Source organism: Indicator indicator, chromosome Z (assembly GCF_027791375.1).
Source record: "Indicator indicator isolate 239-I01 chromosome Z, UM_Iind_1.1, whole genome shotgun sequence".
Classification (NCBI taxonomy): Eukaryota; Metazoa; Chordata; class Aves; order Piciformes; family Indicatoridae; genus Indicator; species Indicator indicator.
This window is the reverse complement of record NC_072053.1, coordinates 40,668,648-40,683,682: the sequence shown is the minus strand read 5'-3', so window position 1 is coordinate 40,683,682 and position 15,035 is coordinate 40,668,648. Positions and strand designations below refer to the sequence as shown.

The window sequence follows — 15,035 nt, the reverse complement described above, 5'->3', positions numbered from 1 at the left end:
AGAGAAAGTAGAGATGTTCAAGTAGCAGTTGAAAGCCTTGATATGGCCTTTTTACTCTCTCTGTGTTTCCCTTGTTTTTCTCCTTTCCTCATTTCATTGTGTTCTGCATCAAACCCCCTACATCCCTCAGAGCTGCGAGAAGGTTGGTGTGTTTTTACTTTTTACCCACCTTACAAAACTATTAATTAAACCAATAACAAAGAATACAAATGAAATGAATGTAGCTGCATTGTGGCATTTTTTAAGTTATTGTTATGTTTAAGCGGAGAATGCCCTGGTCATGGCTTTTGATGAGTGCTGGTATCTAACTGTTGTGCATGATAAGAGAGAATGTACCTGAATGCATGGCAAATTTTTTAGCTTTAACACTAACGTCTAGTAAACTTGGTCAGTGTTCCTGCTTTTTCTTCCCTTTTCATTTCTTGTTTATACTGATGCCTGCTTTTCAAGGAATGATTTCAGCAGTTGCTTTTCTAAACAGTCCGCGCATGAAGACTAAATGCTCCTTTGTCTATAAGGATTGTGATCAGCACAAGAAATTCCTCTTTCCCTGCTGCTTGCTTTGTTTGGCCTCTTTGAACTGGCTGCTTACAGATGTTTTACTCTCTGCTTGTTCCCCTTCTGCCTGTCATTCACTCATGAGGCCATTGCAGTAGACCCCTTCTGAATTCATAGAAGATGACAGAAGTTTTAATCAAACCCAGTGGAAAGGTTTCAGACTAATACAGTTTTCATCATAATTTTTAAAACTCACTCATAGTCTTTTATTTTACTTTTCATTTTTGCTGAATTAAAACTGTCTTAATGATTAGTCTCTATTAAACTCTTAAAATAAATACAGTTTTGAGTAGTTTGTCCAATGAAAGGCTGAAATACAAACCTACCTCTCTCAGCTACCTCTCTCTTCCACCTCCCCCACACATGTGCACACCACTGAGAATATTTGAAGCAGGAACACTGATCTGTTATTGCCTGGTAATTTTCTTGGTGTGGTGTTTGCTTAAATATTAACTACTCTGTTAGTGTAATGTCCTGCTATGTGTTTGAGGTTGCCACCCCTTGTTACCAATATAGAAATGTCTAACATTATTGATCCTCATAGCGTATTTTGCTTTCCCTTAACTGTGAGAGTAGTGAAATCATGAATGTTAAATGTTCTGCTATTTTCCTAGTAGCCCTTCCTAACAGTTGCTTTTTAACAACTTAAGCTTTTTAACAACCTAAGCTTTTTAACAACTGTTCCCTCTCCCTCAAGGTCTATTCTTCTCTTAAACTCCTGTATCTGTCAGACTATCCTATTTCCATCTCCTTCAAATTTTCTTCCCTCACCCAATATGTTTTCTTTCTGATTTCTTTCTGCAGTTTTTACTCAGACATTTCGCTAAGCATGATTCTCTATTGACTCTATCACTTGCTTGCCTGCATGACCAAATCCAGTACTTCATACTGGCTTTGACTAGTTTCTTTCTGTGTCTATATATATATCTATATATCTTTATCTATATCTTTATATGTTTATATACATATATATATTTATATATATGTATATATATATATATATTTGTATCTGTGTGTAATTATGTTTCTTTTTCTATGTTTGTTTCAGTGTTAGTGTGAGGTCTTGAGGCTGCATCTACTTTGAGTCTGAAAGCAAATGAAATTGCACTTTCAATGTACTGTAGGCAATGTGTTCCAGGACTGTGATGTGACAATGTGGCCTAGCACATTTATTCACATCAGCTGGAAGCACACAGCATAGAAGTTGGTTTTGGTAATCAACTCCTGCATGCTGTTGACCTTCCAGTTTTCTTCTGTGCAGATATATATATCTGTGGGCATACAAAATGCATATATATATATGTGCGTGTGTGTGTGTATGTGTGCGTGCACGTATGCGTGCAAATATCTTTTGCATGATGTTTGTATATTGTTAGTACATAGCTAGTTAACTGTGGGGCCCCCCGTAGGTCTGAATCAGCCTTTGTATGAATGTGCCTAGTAATATCCTCAAGTAAATACAGAATAATTCATATTGTGTGCAGACAAAATTCTTGTTTAGTCTTATATTTCTCTTACACAGTTTTTCTGGTAGATCAGAATAACACCGTAAAATGGTAAATTGTGTCTGTACACTGCATGTAGTCTGTATAAAAGACTAAGTTTCTTTTTTTGTATATGTTATTACCTCTTTTTGTGTTTTGTTCCAGTTCGACGGGTCCCACCGAGGTTCTCTATCCCCCCTACCAATCATGAGATCATGCCTGGCGGGAGTGTAAATATCACATGTGTTGCTGTGGGGTCACCAATGCCATATGTGAAGTGGATGCTAGGAGCAGAAGACTTGACACCTGAGGATGATATGCCAATAGGGAGGAACGTCCTTGAACTTAATGATGTCAGGCAGTCTGCAAACTATACTTGCGTTGCTATGTCTACCCTTGGTGTTATAGAAGCAATAGCACAGATAACTGTCAAAGGTATATCCCAAGCACATATATGTGGACATAATTCAGTCTTTTCTTTTTCATCCATTGTCATATTCCAAATAAAAATATTGCACTGAAAGCAAGAGAGTAAATATTCCAGCCAATCAATATCATAAAACAAAATAAGATTAAGACAGCAATACTAATAAATAAGTTAATCGTAATGTTCTATTATTCTGTGTCTGTCTCCCAACCTTCATTTCAAGTAAACAGAATCTTGTAATCTTGCATATACTTGTCAGTAGCCAGCACTTTAAACCTGGTTATTTGATTCTTTAGAGTTGGTGAGTGTCCTAGTATCATATTCACTGTCTAACAGGAAGATTATGCTATAATGGTGCACTGTCTGTCTACAAGATTCCTCTTCTGCATGTGTTTATGTGATCATTAATTTATAGTAAATAAACCTTACACTACAAAACCTGAAGGTTTTCTGCCAAAATCTTGTTCTGGACAGATCATACCTTCCCATTCCACTGTTCCTGTTTTGTTTTTCATGTTGTTTGCTTTGTTTCTTAACTGCTTATTGTAATAATTAATGTCTACTGTTACATACCACTAACTATATTTTTTGGCATTTGTCTTTAGCCTTACCCAAACCTCCTGGAACACCTGTGGTGACAGAAAGCACAGCAACAAGCATAACATTGACTTGGGATTCTGGAAACCCTGAGCCAGTTTCTTACTACATAATCCAACACAAACCCAAAAACTCTGAGGAGCCATATAAAGAAATTGATGGGGTGGCTACAACACGCTATAGCGTGGCTGGCCTAAGCCCCTATTCAGAATATGAATTTCGAGTAGTTGCTGTAAATAACATTGGACGAGGACCACCCAGTGAGCCTGTGTCAACAAGGACTTCAGAGCAAGCACCTTCAAGTGCACCACGCAATGTGCAGGCCCGTATGTTGAGCTCTACCACCATTTTGGTACAGTGGGAAGAACCTGAAGAACCTAATGGACAAATACAAGGTTACAGAGTTTATTACACTATGGACCCTGCTCAACATGTCAACAGCTGGATGAAACATAATGTAGCTGACAGCCACATTACCACCATTGGGAATCTGGTACCCCAGAAAACATACTCTGTGAAGGTTCTTGCTTTTACTTCTGTTGGGGATGGACCACTTTCTAGTGACATTCAAGTCATCACTCAAACAGGAGGTAAGTTAGCAATAAACTGAATTTGTGCAAAAAAAATAAATACATGCAGAAATTTTGCAGAGAGGGAATTTGAAGCAAAGATGGTGAAAAAACTTTCCTCCTAAGGACACATGGTATATTCAGGCAGCTTTTCTATGCAATCTTTTCTCAGTTCCACAGTGGAAGTTATCAAAGAAGGGGAAAATTATCTCCTGATATTTTAATTTCTTCTTTTCATCAATCTGAAGTTAAACTGAAGTTTAACTGAAGTCTCAGGAAGACCTTGATCATAAAGGTGGCCAAATATTAGGAGTTCTGTTAGTCAGTGATCTGTATACAGAAAGTGTTTATCAAGTAGTTGATCACAGCCTTCTTTGAGGAGTTACCTGTACTGGTGGGGTTTGTGTAGGTGGCATGTGGTTCCTAATGCCACATAGCTGGCAAATCTTGCTCTTAAAAAATTTAATTGTACCCCTACTGTATTTGCATGCACATGATAAAGTTCTGAAAACATAAAATACTAAAACATTAATAAGACTTTTGTGTAGGTTCAAGCAAGCAGTTTTGTACAGTTTGGATTTATAAACAAATCCAACCTGCCCCTATAAAATTTATACCATTTTCTGGTTTTATGTTTTCTCTTAGGTTGTTTTGTTTCTGTACAGGAGTTAGGTCAATGAATTAGTTTTATTAGCAAAGGACAAGCAAGCACAGTGAAAAACATTTACAAAGAATTTTTAATAAATCTAAAGTAAGAAGCTCTGGTAAAGCTACACTGCAGTTGTTTTATTACAGAATCTTAGAACTGGTTTGGTTGGGAAAAACCTCTAAAATCGTTGGGTCCAACCATCGACCTAAAACCATCATGGTCGTTAAACCATGTCCTGAAGTGCCATGTCCATGTGTTTCTTGAACACCTGCAGGGACGGTGACTCCATCACTTCCCTGGACAACCTATTCCAATGCCTGGCTACTCTTTTCCATAAAGAAATTTTTCATAATATCCAATCTAAATCTACCCTGGCACAGTTTCAGGCCATTTCCTCTCATTCTATCACCTGATACTAGAGAGCAGAGACTGACCCCCACCTCACTTTCAGGTAGTTCTGGAGAGCAATGAAGTCTCCCCTCAGCCCTCCTCTTCTCCAAACTAAACAATCCCTGTTCCCTTAGCCACTCCTCATAAGACTTGTTCTCCAGACCCTACACCAGCTTTGTTGCCCTTCTCTGATCACGCTCCATCAACTCTGCATCCCCTTTGTAGGAAGGCCGTGAAGCATCCCAAACTGAACATAGTATTTGAGGTGTGGCCTCACTAGTGCCAAGTGCAGGGGTTTTCCTGTTCCTGCTCTCCATATGATTCCTGATACTGACCAGAATGCTGTTGGCCTTCTTGTCCACTTGAGCATATTGCTGGCACATGTTCAAACTGCTGTCAGCCACCACCCCCAGGTCCTTTTCCATCAGGCAACTTTCCAGACACTCTGCCCCAAGCCTGCAGCATTGCATGTGGCTCATGTGACCCAAATGCAGGCCCCAGCACTTGGCTTTGTTAAACTTAATACAGTTGATTTCATTCCATCCAGTTGTTAATACAGTTGACCTCGGTCCATTGATCCAGCTTGTCCAGATCCCTTTGAAGAGCCTTCCTACCCTCAAGTACTCCCACCCAATTTAGTGTGTCGTTTGCAAACTCACTGAGGATACACTCAATTCTCTTACCCAGATCATGATAAAGGTACTAAAGAGATTTGTGCCCAAAACTAAGCACTATGAAACACCAGTTTTGGCTAGCTGCCCAATGGATTTAACTGCATTCACTACCTCTCTTTGAGCATGGCCATCCAGCCACTACTTTACCTATTGAATCATCCACCTATCCAAACCATAAGCAGCCAGAATAAAAGCTGCCTTTGTCTAGTGTTTTAGAGAAGTCTCACTATAGGTCACTGATTCTTTGGAAATACTATATAGTACTACATGAATTTTTTAGTACTTGAAAGTTTCCTATTGAAGATAGGAAACTTTCAGTCACACTCAAAAGTGTAACTGAAGACAGTGTTTCATTTACTTTTTTATTTCTGTGTTTTACCAATACGTGTTTAATAAAGAATGGAAATTGAGATATTGTGCTGAAATCTTTCTAAGTATTATGTTACACAAAGTTGTAGCTGTTACCTTTTCCAATATACCAGGAAGAAATTACTGAATTACATATTTTAGACATTCATGTATCCGTGTGCTCATGCAAATTTAAATATGTACTCTAATTTTTGGCAGTTGTAACCTGTATTAGGGGCTACTTTTTATATTGGCATCTGAATCCATGTGCAAAAATCTCTTCAAGATGGTCTAGTGAGATATTTTATCTGTGTTTTTTCTTACAACTGTAAACCTTTTATAATTGCTGGAATTTGTCGGTGGCTTCCCCAGAGAAGAATGAAGAAATTGAAATAATGAACACCAAGGCTCAGATGAACTGACCCAAGTTACATTACTTGCTGAGGTCACTTCAGAAAAGTTACATTTATTAAAACCTTTATAGAATTTACCATTAAAGAGGCCTGTTTCCAATTGCTGCTGCAATCTGAAGAAATTACAATGACATTAGCAGTGCAGGAGGGATTCGTAATAAGTATTTTCAACTTCATAACAGTTTGACTTGACTGTTTATTTGTGACTATTAAAAATCAAAAGAAAATAAAAAAAATGTGCATATGGGAGGCATTTTTAAGCACCGATACTTGTGCTTGAAATACAAACTTTTTAAGTCATAAAAGAGAAAAATAGCTAAGAAGGTCTACTGCAGTTCCCCAGTTCAGAGAAGGTTTAAAAACTAAGATTATCCCATCTTCCTATCCAGCAGTTTCTCTGCAGTGAACACTACAGAATAAGATGCCCTCTTTGCCTTCTCGTCCTGTAATCTAAATCTGAATGTGGTTATTTTTTAAGTATATCTCAAACTGAAACTCATCCAAATAAAGATCATACATTAACACTGTTGTTTAAAAGCAATAGAAATTAGTGTAATGGAAACATACGTAAAAGAGTAAAAATAGGAATGTGATGGTGATCGTGTTTTGATTGATTTTCTTTTCTGTTATTGAAACAAGTAAGCCTATGATTGTAAAAAGGTAGCTTAGCCCTTATGCATTCTTTGGGAATATTACGGCACATGTATACAGCACACAACAAAATCTGATTAATAGCTGTGACTTACGGGCTCTGTTAGCTTGGTTTCATTCAAAGCTTTCATTCTTTATGTGTATTCAGATCCTTGAAGAAGTACTATAAAAAAATCAATAATCTGTTTAAAAAAAAAGTTTTAGGAGAATCTTTTCTTATTAGTACAGTAGTGCTGTTCTTTTGAAATGGCTATGTGAGTGGCTTCTCAGTTTGCAGGTCAGCTGAAACTCTGCTGCTAGTGAAAATTAACTTTCTAAATTAAAATATTAATTCAGAACATGTAGTTTGAGGGGAAGAAAGGAAGCATTTTCCAGACAATCAAACACTAACAAAAAATTAAAGCTTTATTTTGACTTTTTGATCTAGTATTCTACTTAAGCTTTTTTAAGGAGAGTCCATGTCCTGTAGTTCATTTTTTTGGCCAGCATTTTCTTCACTGTAAAATACACCATTTTTAGAAATTAAGTAATCAGAAAACAAACAACTGTAGAGCCAAGCATTTTGAATAAGAGAAGATCAATTCCAAAAGCTGCACAGAAGAAAGAGCTTATTCTGCATTTTGGATCAAAGGATTTGATTCTGTTCAGGATGGAATCAGGATCAGTACATTATTTAGGTGAACTGACCTACTAACACCAAATTTTAGAATAAAGAAACAACAATACAAGCTTTAATATGATATATCTTGTCCTTTTTCTGTACTTCACTTGGGAATAAAATTCTATTGGCTTGTCTGCCAGTAGCTGCCCAGGACACACTTATATCTTCTCATATTTATTGGGTATTGCCTCAACTGGTCAGAAGCGCACATATGTTCTCAGCAACCTACTTTAACCTGTGTGTGCCACAAACATTCTTAAGCTTTAAACTGAATGCCTGGATTTGATTTTGAGTGTGCTTGATTATTTTGGGTTTTTAACTTTTCTGATTAACTTAGCCAGCTGAACTCAGCCAGTTGAGGGGATGTGTAGGAAACTAAAGTGCTATTAAAGTTTGAGATTCTATTTTGGAAATCTGTTCTGGCGCTTGAATCACAGATTGACGTAGAATCACATATGAAGGACAGGGTCCAGCTATATTTCATTGTTACTCATTATCCAACAATAAACGTGGAGGGTTAGGCAAGTAATTGGTATGAAGTTTTGAAAAGAATTATTCTAAACTTTGTTTAGTCACTGCATTGTAGTGTTTAATTGTTTACAAGCAAGAAATAAGAACATATATATATATTTGGTGGACAGGGAAGTTATGGGGTTTAATGTACATTTGTAAAGCACATTGACGTCAAAGCAGAAAGGTCAGTATTGAGAGAATGCTCACGCAGAAAGCTCCTGTTCGGTAAGCTGACCATGCACAACACTAATATGGAAAGTTAGATTTGATCTCTGTAATTAAAAGCACTTCAGCAAGAGTATGAAGTCCACTTACACATATTTTTGTTTCCATAGGGTTTTTTTTTTAATCTCTGAAGATGACCAGTACCTTCTGTCATCTCCTTTGGCTTTGCTTAGTTCCCATGTGCCACTGAATAATTTTTTGAACAGAAGTTGTGTCTTCTCGTCATAAATCCTAAATAGTTTTAAAGTTACTGTTCCACTTTCTTATGTAGTACTTTTTTTCTTTGTCTTAAGCCTTTATATTAAACCAGAGTTTATCAACAATGCAGATAATTTAGTTATCTGTCATTGTGGTTTTGTTTTATTTCTTTTCCTTACTCTTCTTCTTACTTTGTCTCAAGACAGTAATGAAAGGAGACTAGGTTTTGCATCAAGATATCATGTTGACAAACAGCATTTGGGAAAGTCCAATTAACGACAAATTTAGAATCATAGAATGCACTCAAATTGAAAGGACCTCTAGAGTCCATCTAGTTCAATGCAGCTTACAGTAAGCAGAGACATCCCCAACCAGATCAGATTGCTCAGAGCACCATCAAGACTGATCTTGAATGCCTCCAGGGATGGGGCCTCCACCACCTTCTTGGGCAATCTGTTGCAGTGTTCCTTCATTGTAAAGAACTTCTTCCTGATGTCCAATCTAAATCTATTCTTCTGTAGTTTAAAACTGTTGCCCCTTGTCCTACTGCTACATGACTTTGTAAACAGTCTCTCCCCAGCCACCTTCTAGGCCCACTTTGGGTACTGGAAGGCCTCTGTAAGTTCTCCCTAGAGCCTGTTCTTCACCGTGCTGCGCAACCTCAGCTCTCTCAGCCTGTCTTAATAGGAGAGATGTTCCAAGCCTCTGATAATTTTTGTGACCCTCCTCTGGACCGTCTCCATCAGGTCCACGTCCTTTTGTGGAAGGCCCCAGAGCTGGACACAGTACTGCAGCTGAGGTCTCACTGGAGCAGAGCAGAGTGACAGAATCACCACTTCAGATCTGCTGGCTGCACTTCTTGTGATGTAGCCCAGGATGTGATTTGCCTTCTGGGCTGTAGGAGCCCATTCTTGGCTCATGTCCAGCTTTTCACCTACCAAGTCCTTTTCTGCAGGGCTGCTTTCTGTGCATCATCCCCCAGCATGTATTGGTAATGAGGATTGTTCTGACCCAGGATGCTGCACATGGCTTTGTTGAAGCTCATGAGGTTCACCTGGTCCCACTTCTCTAGCTTGTCCAGGTCCCTCTGGATGGCATCTCATCCCCATGGGATATCTTGGTGTCATCAGCAGACTTACTAGTGGTGTACTTGATCCCACTGTCTAGATCATTGATATTAAACAGCACTGGTACCATTATGGACTCCTGAGGTGCAGCACTTGTCAACCATCTCCATCTGGATATCAAGCCATTGACCACTACCCTCTGGATGTGGCCATCCAGCCAATTCCTTATAAACCAAACAGTCCACCCATCAAATCCATATCTCTTCCACTTAGAAGGATGGAGTGGGGACCATGTCAAAGGCCTTGCAGTCCTCCTTTCTACCCTTTTCAAAATGGATGTAATATTTCCCTTCTTTCTGTCCCCAGGGACTTCACTTGACTGACAGGACTTTTCAGATCTCATGGACAGTGGCTTGGTGACTACGTCAGCCAGTTCCCTCAGGATCCTGGGATGTATCTCACCAGGTTCCATCAACTTGTTCAGGTTCCTCAAGTGGTTATGAACCTTGTCTTCATGTACAGAGAGAAGGACTTTGTTCCCCTGGTCCCTGTCTTGTGGTCCTGGTGGACCACCTGGTCCTGTGGACAGGTGTGAGGAGAGAAGCTGCCAGTGAAGGTTCACAGATTCAGAGATTCATGCATTGCATTGAGTTGGAAGGGACCCTCAGTGGTCATTTTGTCCAACCCTCTGCAGTGAGCAGGGAGTCTAAAAAGGTTGTTGAGAGCCTCAGCCTTTTCTTTGTCTGTTGTCACTAGCTCACCATTCTTGGTCATCGTGGTATATTTTCCTTAAATTTCATTTTCTGGTTTACATACCTGTAGAAGCCCTTTTTGCTGTTCTTCGCACCTCTTGCCAAGGTGAGCTCTAGCCATGTCTTGGCCTTCCTGATCTCATCACTACACAATCAGGCAGCATACTTGCATTCTTCCAAGACACCTGTCCCTGCTTGAACTGCCTGTGCAGTCCCTGTCTTTCCTCAGCCCTTGGGACAGTTTCCTGCTCACACTGTCCCAGGCATCACTGACTCTTGTGTGCGACCTGGGCACACAGCTGGCCGCAAGCTCATGACCACTGGCCCCAGGCCCGTGGTCTTTCCCAACAGCTGCTTCCTGGCCCCATCAGCCCCAGCCTGCCTCCCTGCAAATCTCTGCTTTCCCAAGATAGGGCTTGATGAACTTAACAAGGAACCACTGGCCCATTCCTCCTGTGTTCTCAATCTCCCTCCCAGAAGCCTGGCTCTTGCTGCTGTCTTGCTGTAGTCTGCAAACCTGGAACATACGCCCCCCATCCTCTCTTCAGGTCACTGATAAAGATACCGAACACAAGATGGGTATCATGGCACAGACAATATAAGCTGCCCTTTGACCTTTCATGACCAGGCAAGGATGATTTTGTAACTCCAACCATGCTACTCAGTTATTGTGCATTTTTTTCCCCTATTCTTTGATACACATTGAATCAAATGATTTTTTATCACAGGTCAGCTTTACCAGTTTTTATCTTCTTGTCTGATAAAGCAAACAAAACATCTACAGCTAGGCAGTGACCTGAATTTCAGGACACACATTTGAAACAACCTGTAGCAAAATAAAGACTTCCAAATAGCCACCTAGACTCCAGGTCTTACTGTTGAGTGTTTGCAAGCCTGTAGTCGCTGGATTCCACATCTGCTTTAATCTGTGTTCAATAGGAGGCAAACCTGCAGCTGTGTTCTGGTTGTTACGCAGAAGTGTTTTGAAGCAGCCAACCTAAAGCTATCATGTTCACCTAATAAAAGCATTTATACAACTATACTGTAGATTTGCTAAGTTAGTTTGATCTAGCTGTATTTCAGAATCTGTTTCAAAATTAGGAATTGCACAATTATCCCTCTCTCTCCCTGATAATTTAAAATCCATTCAATTTTAAAGCATAAAATTGGAAATGTGTGAGTCTAAAATACTTTCCTGTAATTGCTCCCTGTGCTCTGTGACTTTTTTTCCCTTTTGCACTTCAGAGTGCCTAGGAAGTGTTCTTTTTTTACACCAGACATCTTTTACAAAAATAGCTAATTACTCATATACCTGGTTCCATAAAGAGACCTGGTTCCTTGTTCAACCTCACTCCTTTCCTCCAAAATAGACAACATCCCTCTACAATTTCCCTTTTCTGTTTTATCTTCTTTCTAGGAAAAAAGAAAAAGAAAAAAAGAGAAAGAATAAAAAAAAACGGAAAAGTGGATGGTAGAGACTTGCAAGCTCCAAAAGAGGAGCTTGAATATGCACCTCATGTTGATAGGTTATCAGTCTGTTTAAAGGTTAAATATCAAGCCTGAACCAGTGTACATGAAGACAGTGTTAGTGACATTCTGTAGAAGTCTTGGAAAGATAAGAATTCAATCACGAATTACTTTTATGGTTTACTCCATGATACTTTAAAGTCTTTTACAATAAAAATACTTGTAATAGTATAATAAATTTCAAAGGAAAAATTACTATTGTCATTGTCACATCCTAATTGCCACACATGGTCTCAGGATGTGCTAGAATGGACATCTCTTTTTTTTTTTTCTTTTAAAAAATAGAAGTATACCACATTTTATTTTTGAAATCTAGAAATGCTGTGGAAGACTGTTCAATGCTTTGTCAGCAGGACTGTTGACCAAATGTAAAGCTTTAAAACTTGAATTTCAAAATTATAGTATACATTCCAATCCCAGGGTTATATTTTCTGTCTTTTCACAGTCAGCCTTAATATTTGCAGAATTAAATGAAGGTGGCATTTAGTCTGGGTAATTTCTTTGACCATTACACAGGACACAACAACAGAGGATTTCTTGACTACTGGATTACATTCTTCAGGTTATAAATGCATTCAATATTTAGATGTCTTTTTAAAGAGTAGAGTGTAATTAGTATCTTCTTGGACAGGAGCACGCTGTACTGGATTAGGAACTGGCTGAGGGCCAAGCCCAGAGAGTGGTGGTGAATGGTGCCACTTCCAGCTGGCAGCCTGTCACTAGTGGTGTCCCCCACTAGGGATCAGTGTTGGGCTCAATCCTATTTAATATCTTTATTGATGAACTGGATGAGGAGATGTAGTCCACCATTAGTAAGTTTGCAGACGACACCAAGTTGGGAGCAGGTATTGGTCTGTTAGAGGGTAGGAGAGCTCTGCACATGGACCATGATAGACTGGGTAGATGGGCGGAGTCCAACATGATGGCATTTAACAAGTCCAAGTGCCGGGTGCTGCACTTTGGCTGTAACAACAATCGTGCAGCGCTACAGGCTGGTGTTGGCATGGCTGGAGAGCAGCCAGGCAGAAAGGGACCTGGGGGTACTGGTTGATAGCCAGCTGAACATGAGCCAGCAGTGTGCCCAGGTGGCCAAGAAGGCCAATGGCATCCTGGCCTGTGTCAGAAATAGTGTGGCCAGCAGAAGCAAGGAAGTCATTGTGCCCCTGTACTCAGCACTGGTTAGGCCAAATCTTGAGTACTGTGTCCAGTTCTGGACCCCTCAATTCAAGAAAGATGTTGAGTTGCTGGAACGTGTCCAAAGAAGGGCAATGAGGCTGGTGAGAGGTCTGGAGCACAAGCCCTATGAGGAGAGGCTGAGGGAGCTGGGGTTGTTTAGCCTGGAGAAGAGGAGGCTCAGGGGAGACCTGAAACTGAAATTCCTGTCTACAACTACCTGAAAGGAGGTTGTAGACAGGTGGAGCTTGGTCTTTGGTCTTTTCTCCCAGGCAACCAGCACCAGAACAAGAGGACACAGTCTCAAGCTGTGCCAGGGGATATTTAGGCTCAAGGTGAGGAGGCAGCTCTTCACAGAGAGAGTGATCTGCCATTGGAATGTGCTGCCTAGGGAGGTAGTAGAGTCACCGTCCCTGGAGGTATTCAAAAAAGGATTGGACGTGGTGCTTGAAACCATGGTTTAGTTAGTCATGAGGTGCTGGGTGATAGGCTGGACTTGATGATCTCTGAGGTCTTTTACAACCTTTTTGATTCTATGATTCTATGATATTTTGTGAGCTTAGCAAAACATTGTAAGATTTGAAAATGCATCTAATGTTTTTTGGCACTTTCTTATTGTTTATTCCAGCATTTCACACATAGGTTATTGGGTTGCTGGTGTTCAATTGCATTTCAGTTCTGTTTGCATTATTTACGCTATGAAGCATTTATTTGAAATCCTCATTTTTTTTTTCTGAACTAACATGAATTTGTTTCATAGAATAATCAAATGGGGTTCAGTAACTTCAATTAAAGTAATATTTTGTGAGATATATTTTTTAAAGTTTGAAAGATAATTAATGAACTAGCCAGATAAACAGATGAAAATACCACTTAACTTTTTCCTTAGTACCTGGTCAACCACTGAACTTTAAAGCAGAACCTGAGTCTGAAACGAGCATATTACTTTCCTGGACACCTCCACGCTCTGATACTATCTCCAGCTATGAACTAGTTTACAAAGATGGAGAGCACGGGGAGGAGGTAAGTGAAAAGACTTTATATCTTCTCAATGTTCTTTAATGAGTCAGATGGAAAATGATTTAATGGTTTAGAGTTGATGGATTCGTAATTTTCTTTAGTACAAATAATTACAGACTGAGAGTGTGTAAACAGCAGAAAATGCTGTTGATGGTTACCAGCCAGTGGAAAGTTCACAGTTAATCATCTGCAGAAGTTGTATCCAGTTTAAGACACTGATTATGTCTCTCCAAAAGGCTTGGAAGCAGAAGTATTTTGGGGCATGTTATGGACTCATTAAGATTTTTTTTGCACTTATGCTTGGACTTCAAAGTCTCTTTACACCCTTAAATACTATCTTTAGTTCTCTTTGCTGCCTTGTAAGATATTTCTAAAGCTTCTCTAATGTTTCAATACTATTTGAGAAGAAAATATGATTTATTTTCTTTAATAAAGGTAAAAACCTGCTATGGCCTTAAAGAGTTTTCAGTTTGAAGGCTTCTGCGGTGTTAGTACTGTAGACTTTAGAATAAACTGTGCTTCTGATATGAAAATACATGCTATTACCAGATTTCCAAGACAAAAGAAGCCAGCAGTCTCAGAAGGCAGAAGGAGGCAATCAGCCTCGTTGATTTCTCCTGCATCATCAGCTCGTTGCTGATGTTTCCATTCTTGTTTGTGACTTCACGCATATATTGTGAATGTATAAGCTTACTTTGTGGAAGGAGGCCATATTTGTATTTCACCTCCAAATAGTATGCAGGCCTCTGGTTAATAAGTTACCTTTTGGAAGATTCTGCTTCCTGATAGTTTGAACACAAATTTAACTACAAGGTTAAACCCAGGTTCAGTTACATTGTGAAACCCTGTAGTTGGCTGTCATAAGAGGTAACTAAAGAAAATGCTTTGTTCATGTTTTGTATGTTTATGTTCATGTATTGTCTGAAAAGCCTTTTATGCTTTGTACGCAGCTATTCGAACTTCAAGCAGTAAAAGAGTATTTCTGATTCTGAGTTTTACTCATCAGGCTGTCAACATTAAAAATGTTGTTCCTTAATGTGTGTTTTTCAGAAGTAGGATACTCGTTTTTGCTTTGGTTTAGTTTGATTTCAACCTCATTTGTTTTCTTCATTTTTTTTTTCTCAGTGAGGTAATCATCT

General features: G+C 39.3%; 1 protein-coding gene across 1 annotated transcript in view; it reads left to right on the top strand.

The window, feature by feature from the left end:
- PTPRD (protein tyrosine phosphatase receptor type D) overlaps positions 1–15,035 on the top strand; it is a 253,661-nt gene that overhangs the window by 104,110 nt on the left and 134,516 nt on the right. Inside the window, exons 5-7 of the mRNA XM_054397277.1 lie at positions 2,208–2,477; positions 3,075–3,656; positions 13,766–13,916. Coding sequence (XP_054253252.1) covers positions 2,208–2,477; positions 3,075–3,656; positions 13,766–13,916 — 1,003 coding nt within the window. The remainder of the gene's footprint in view (positions 1–2,207; positions 2,478–3,074; positions 3,657–13,765; positions 13,917–15,035) is intronic.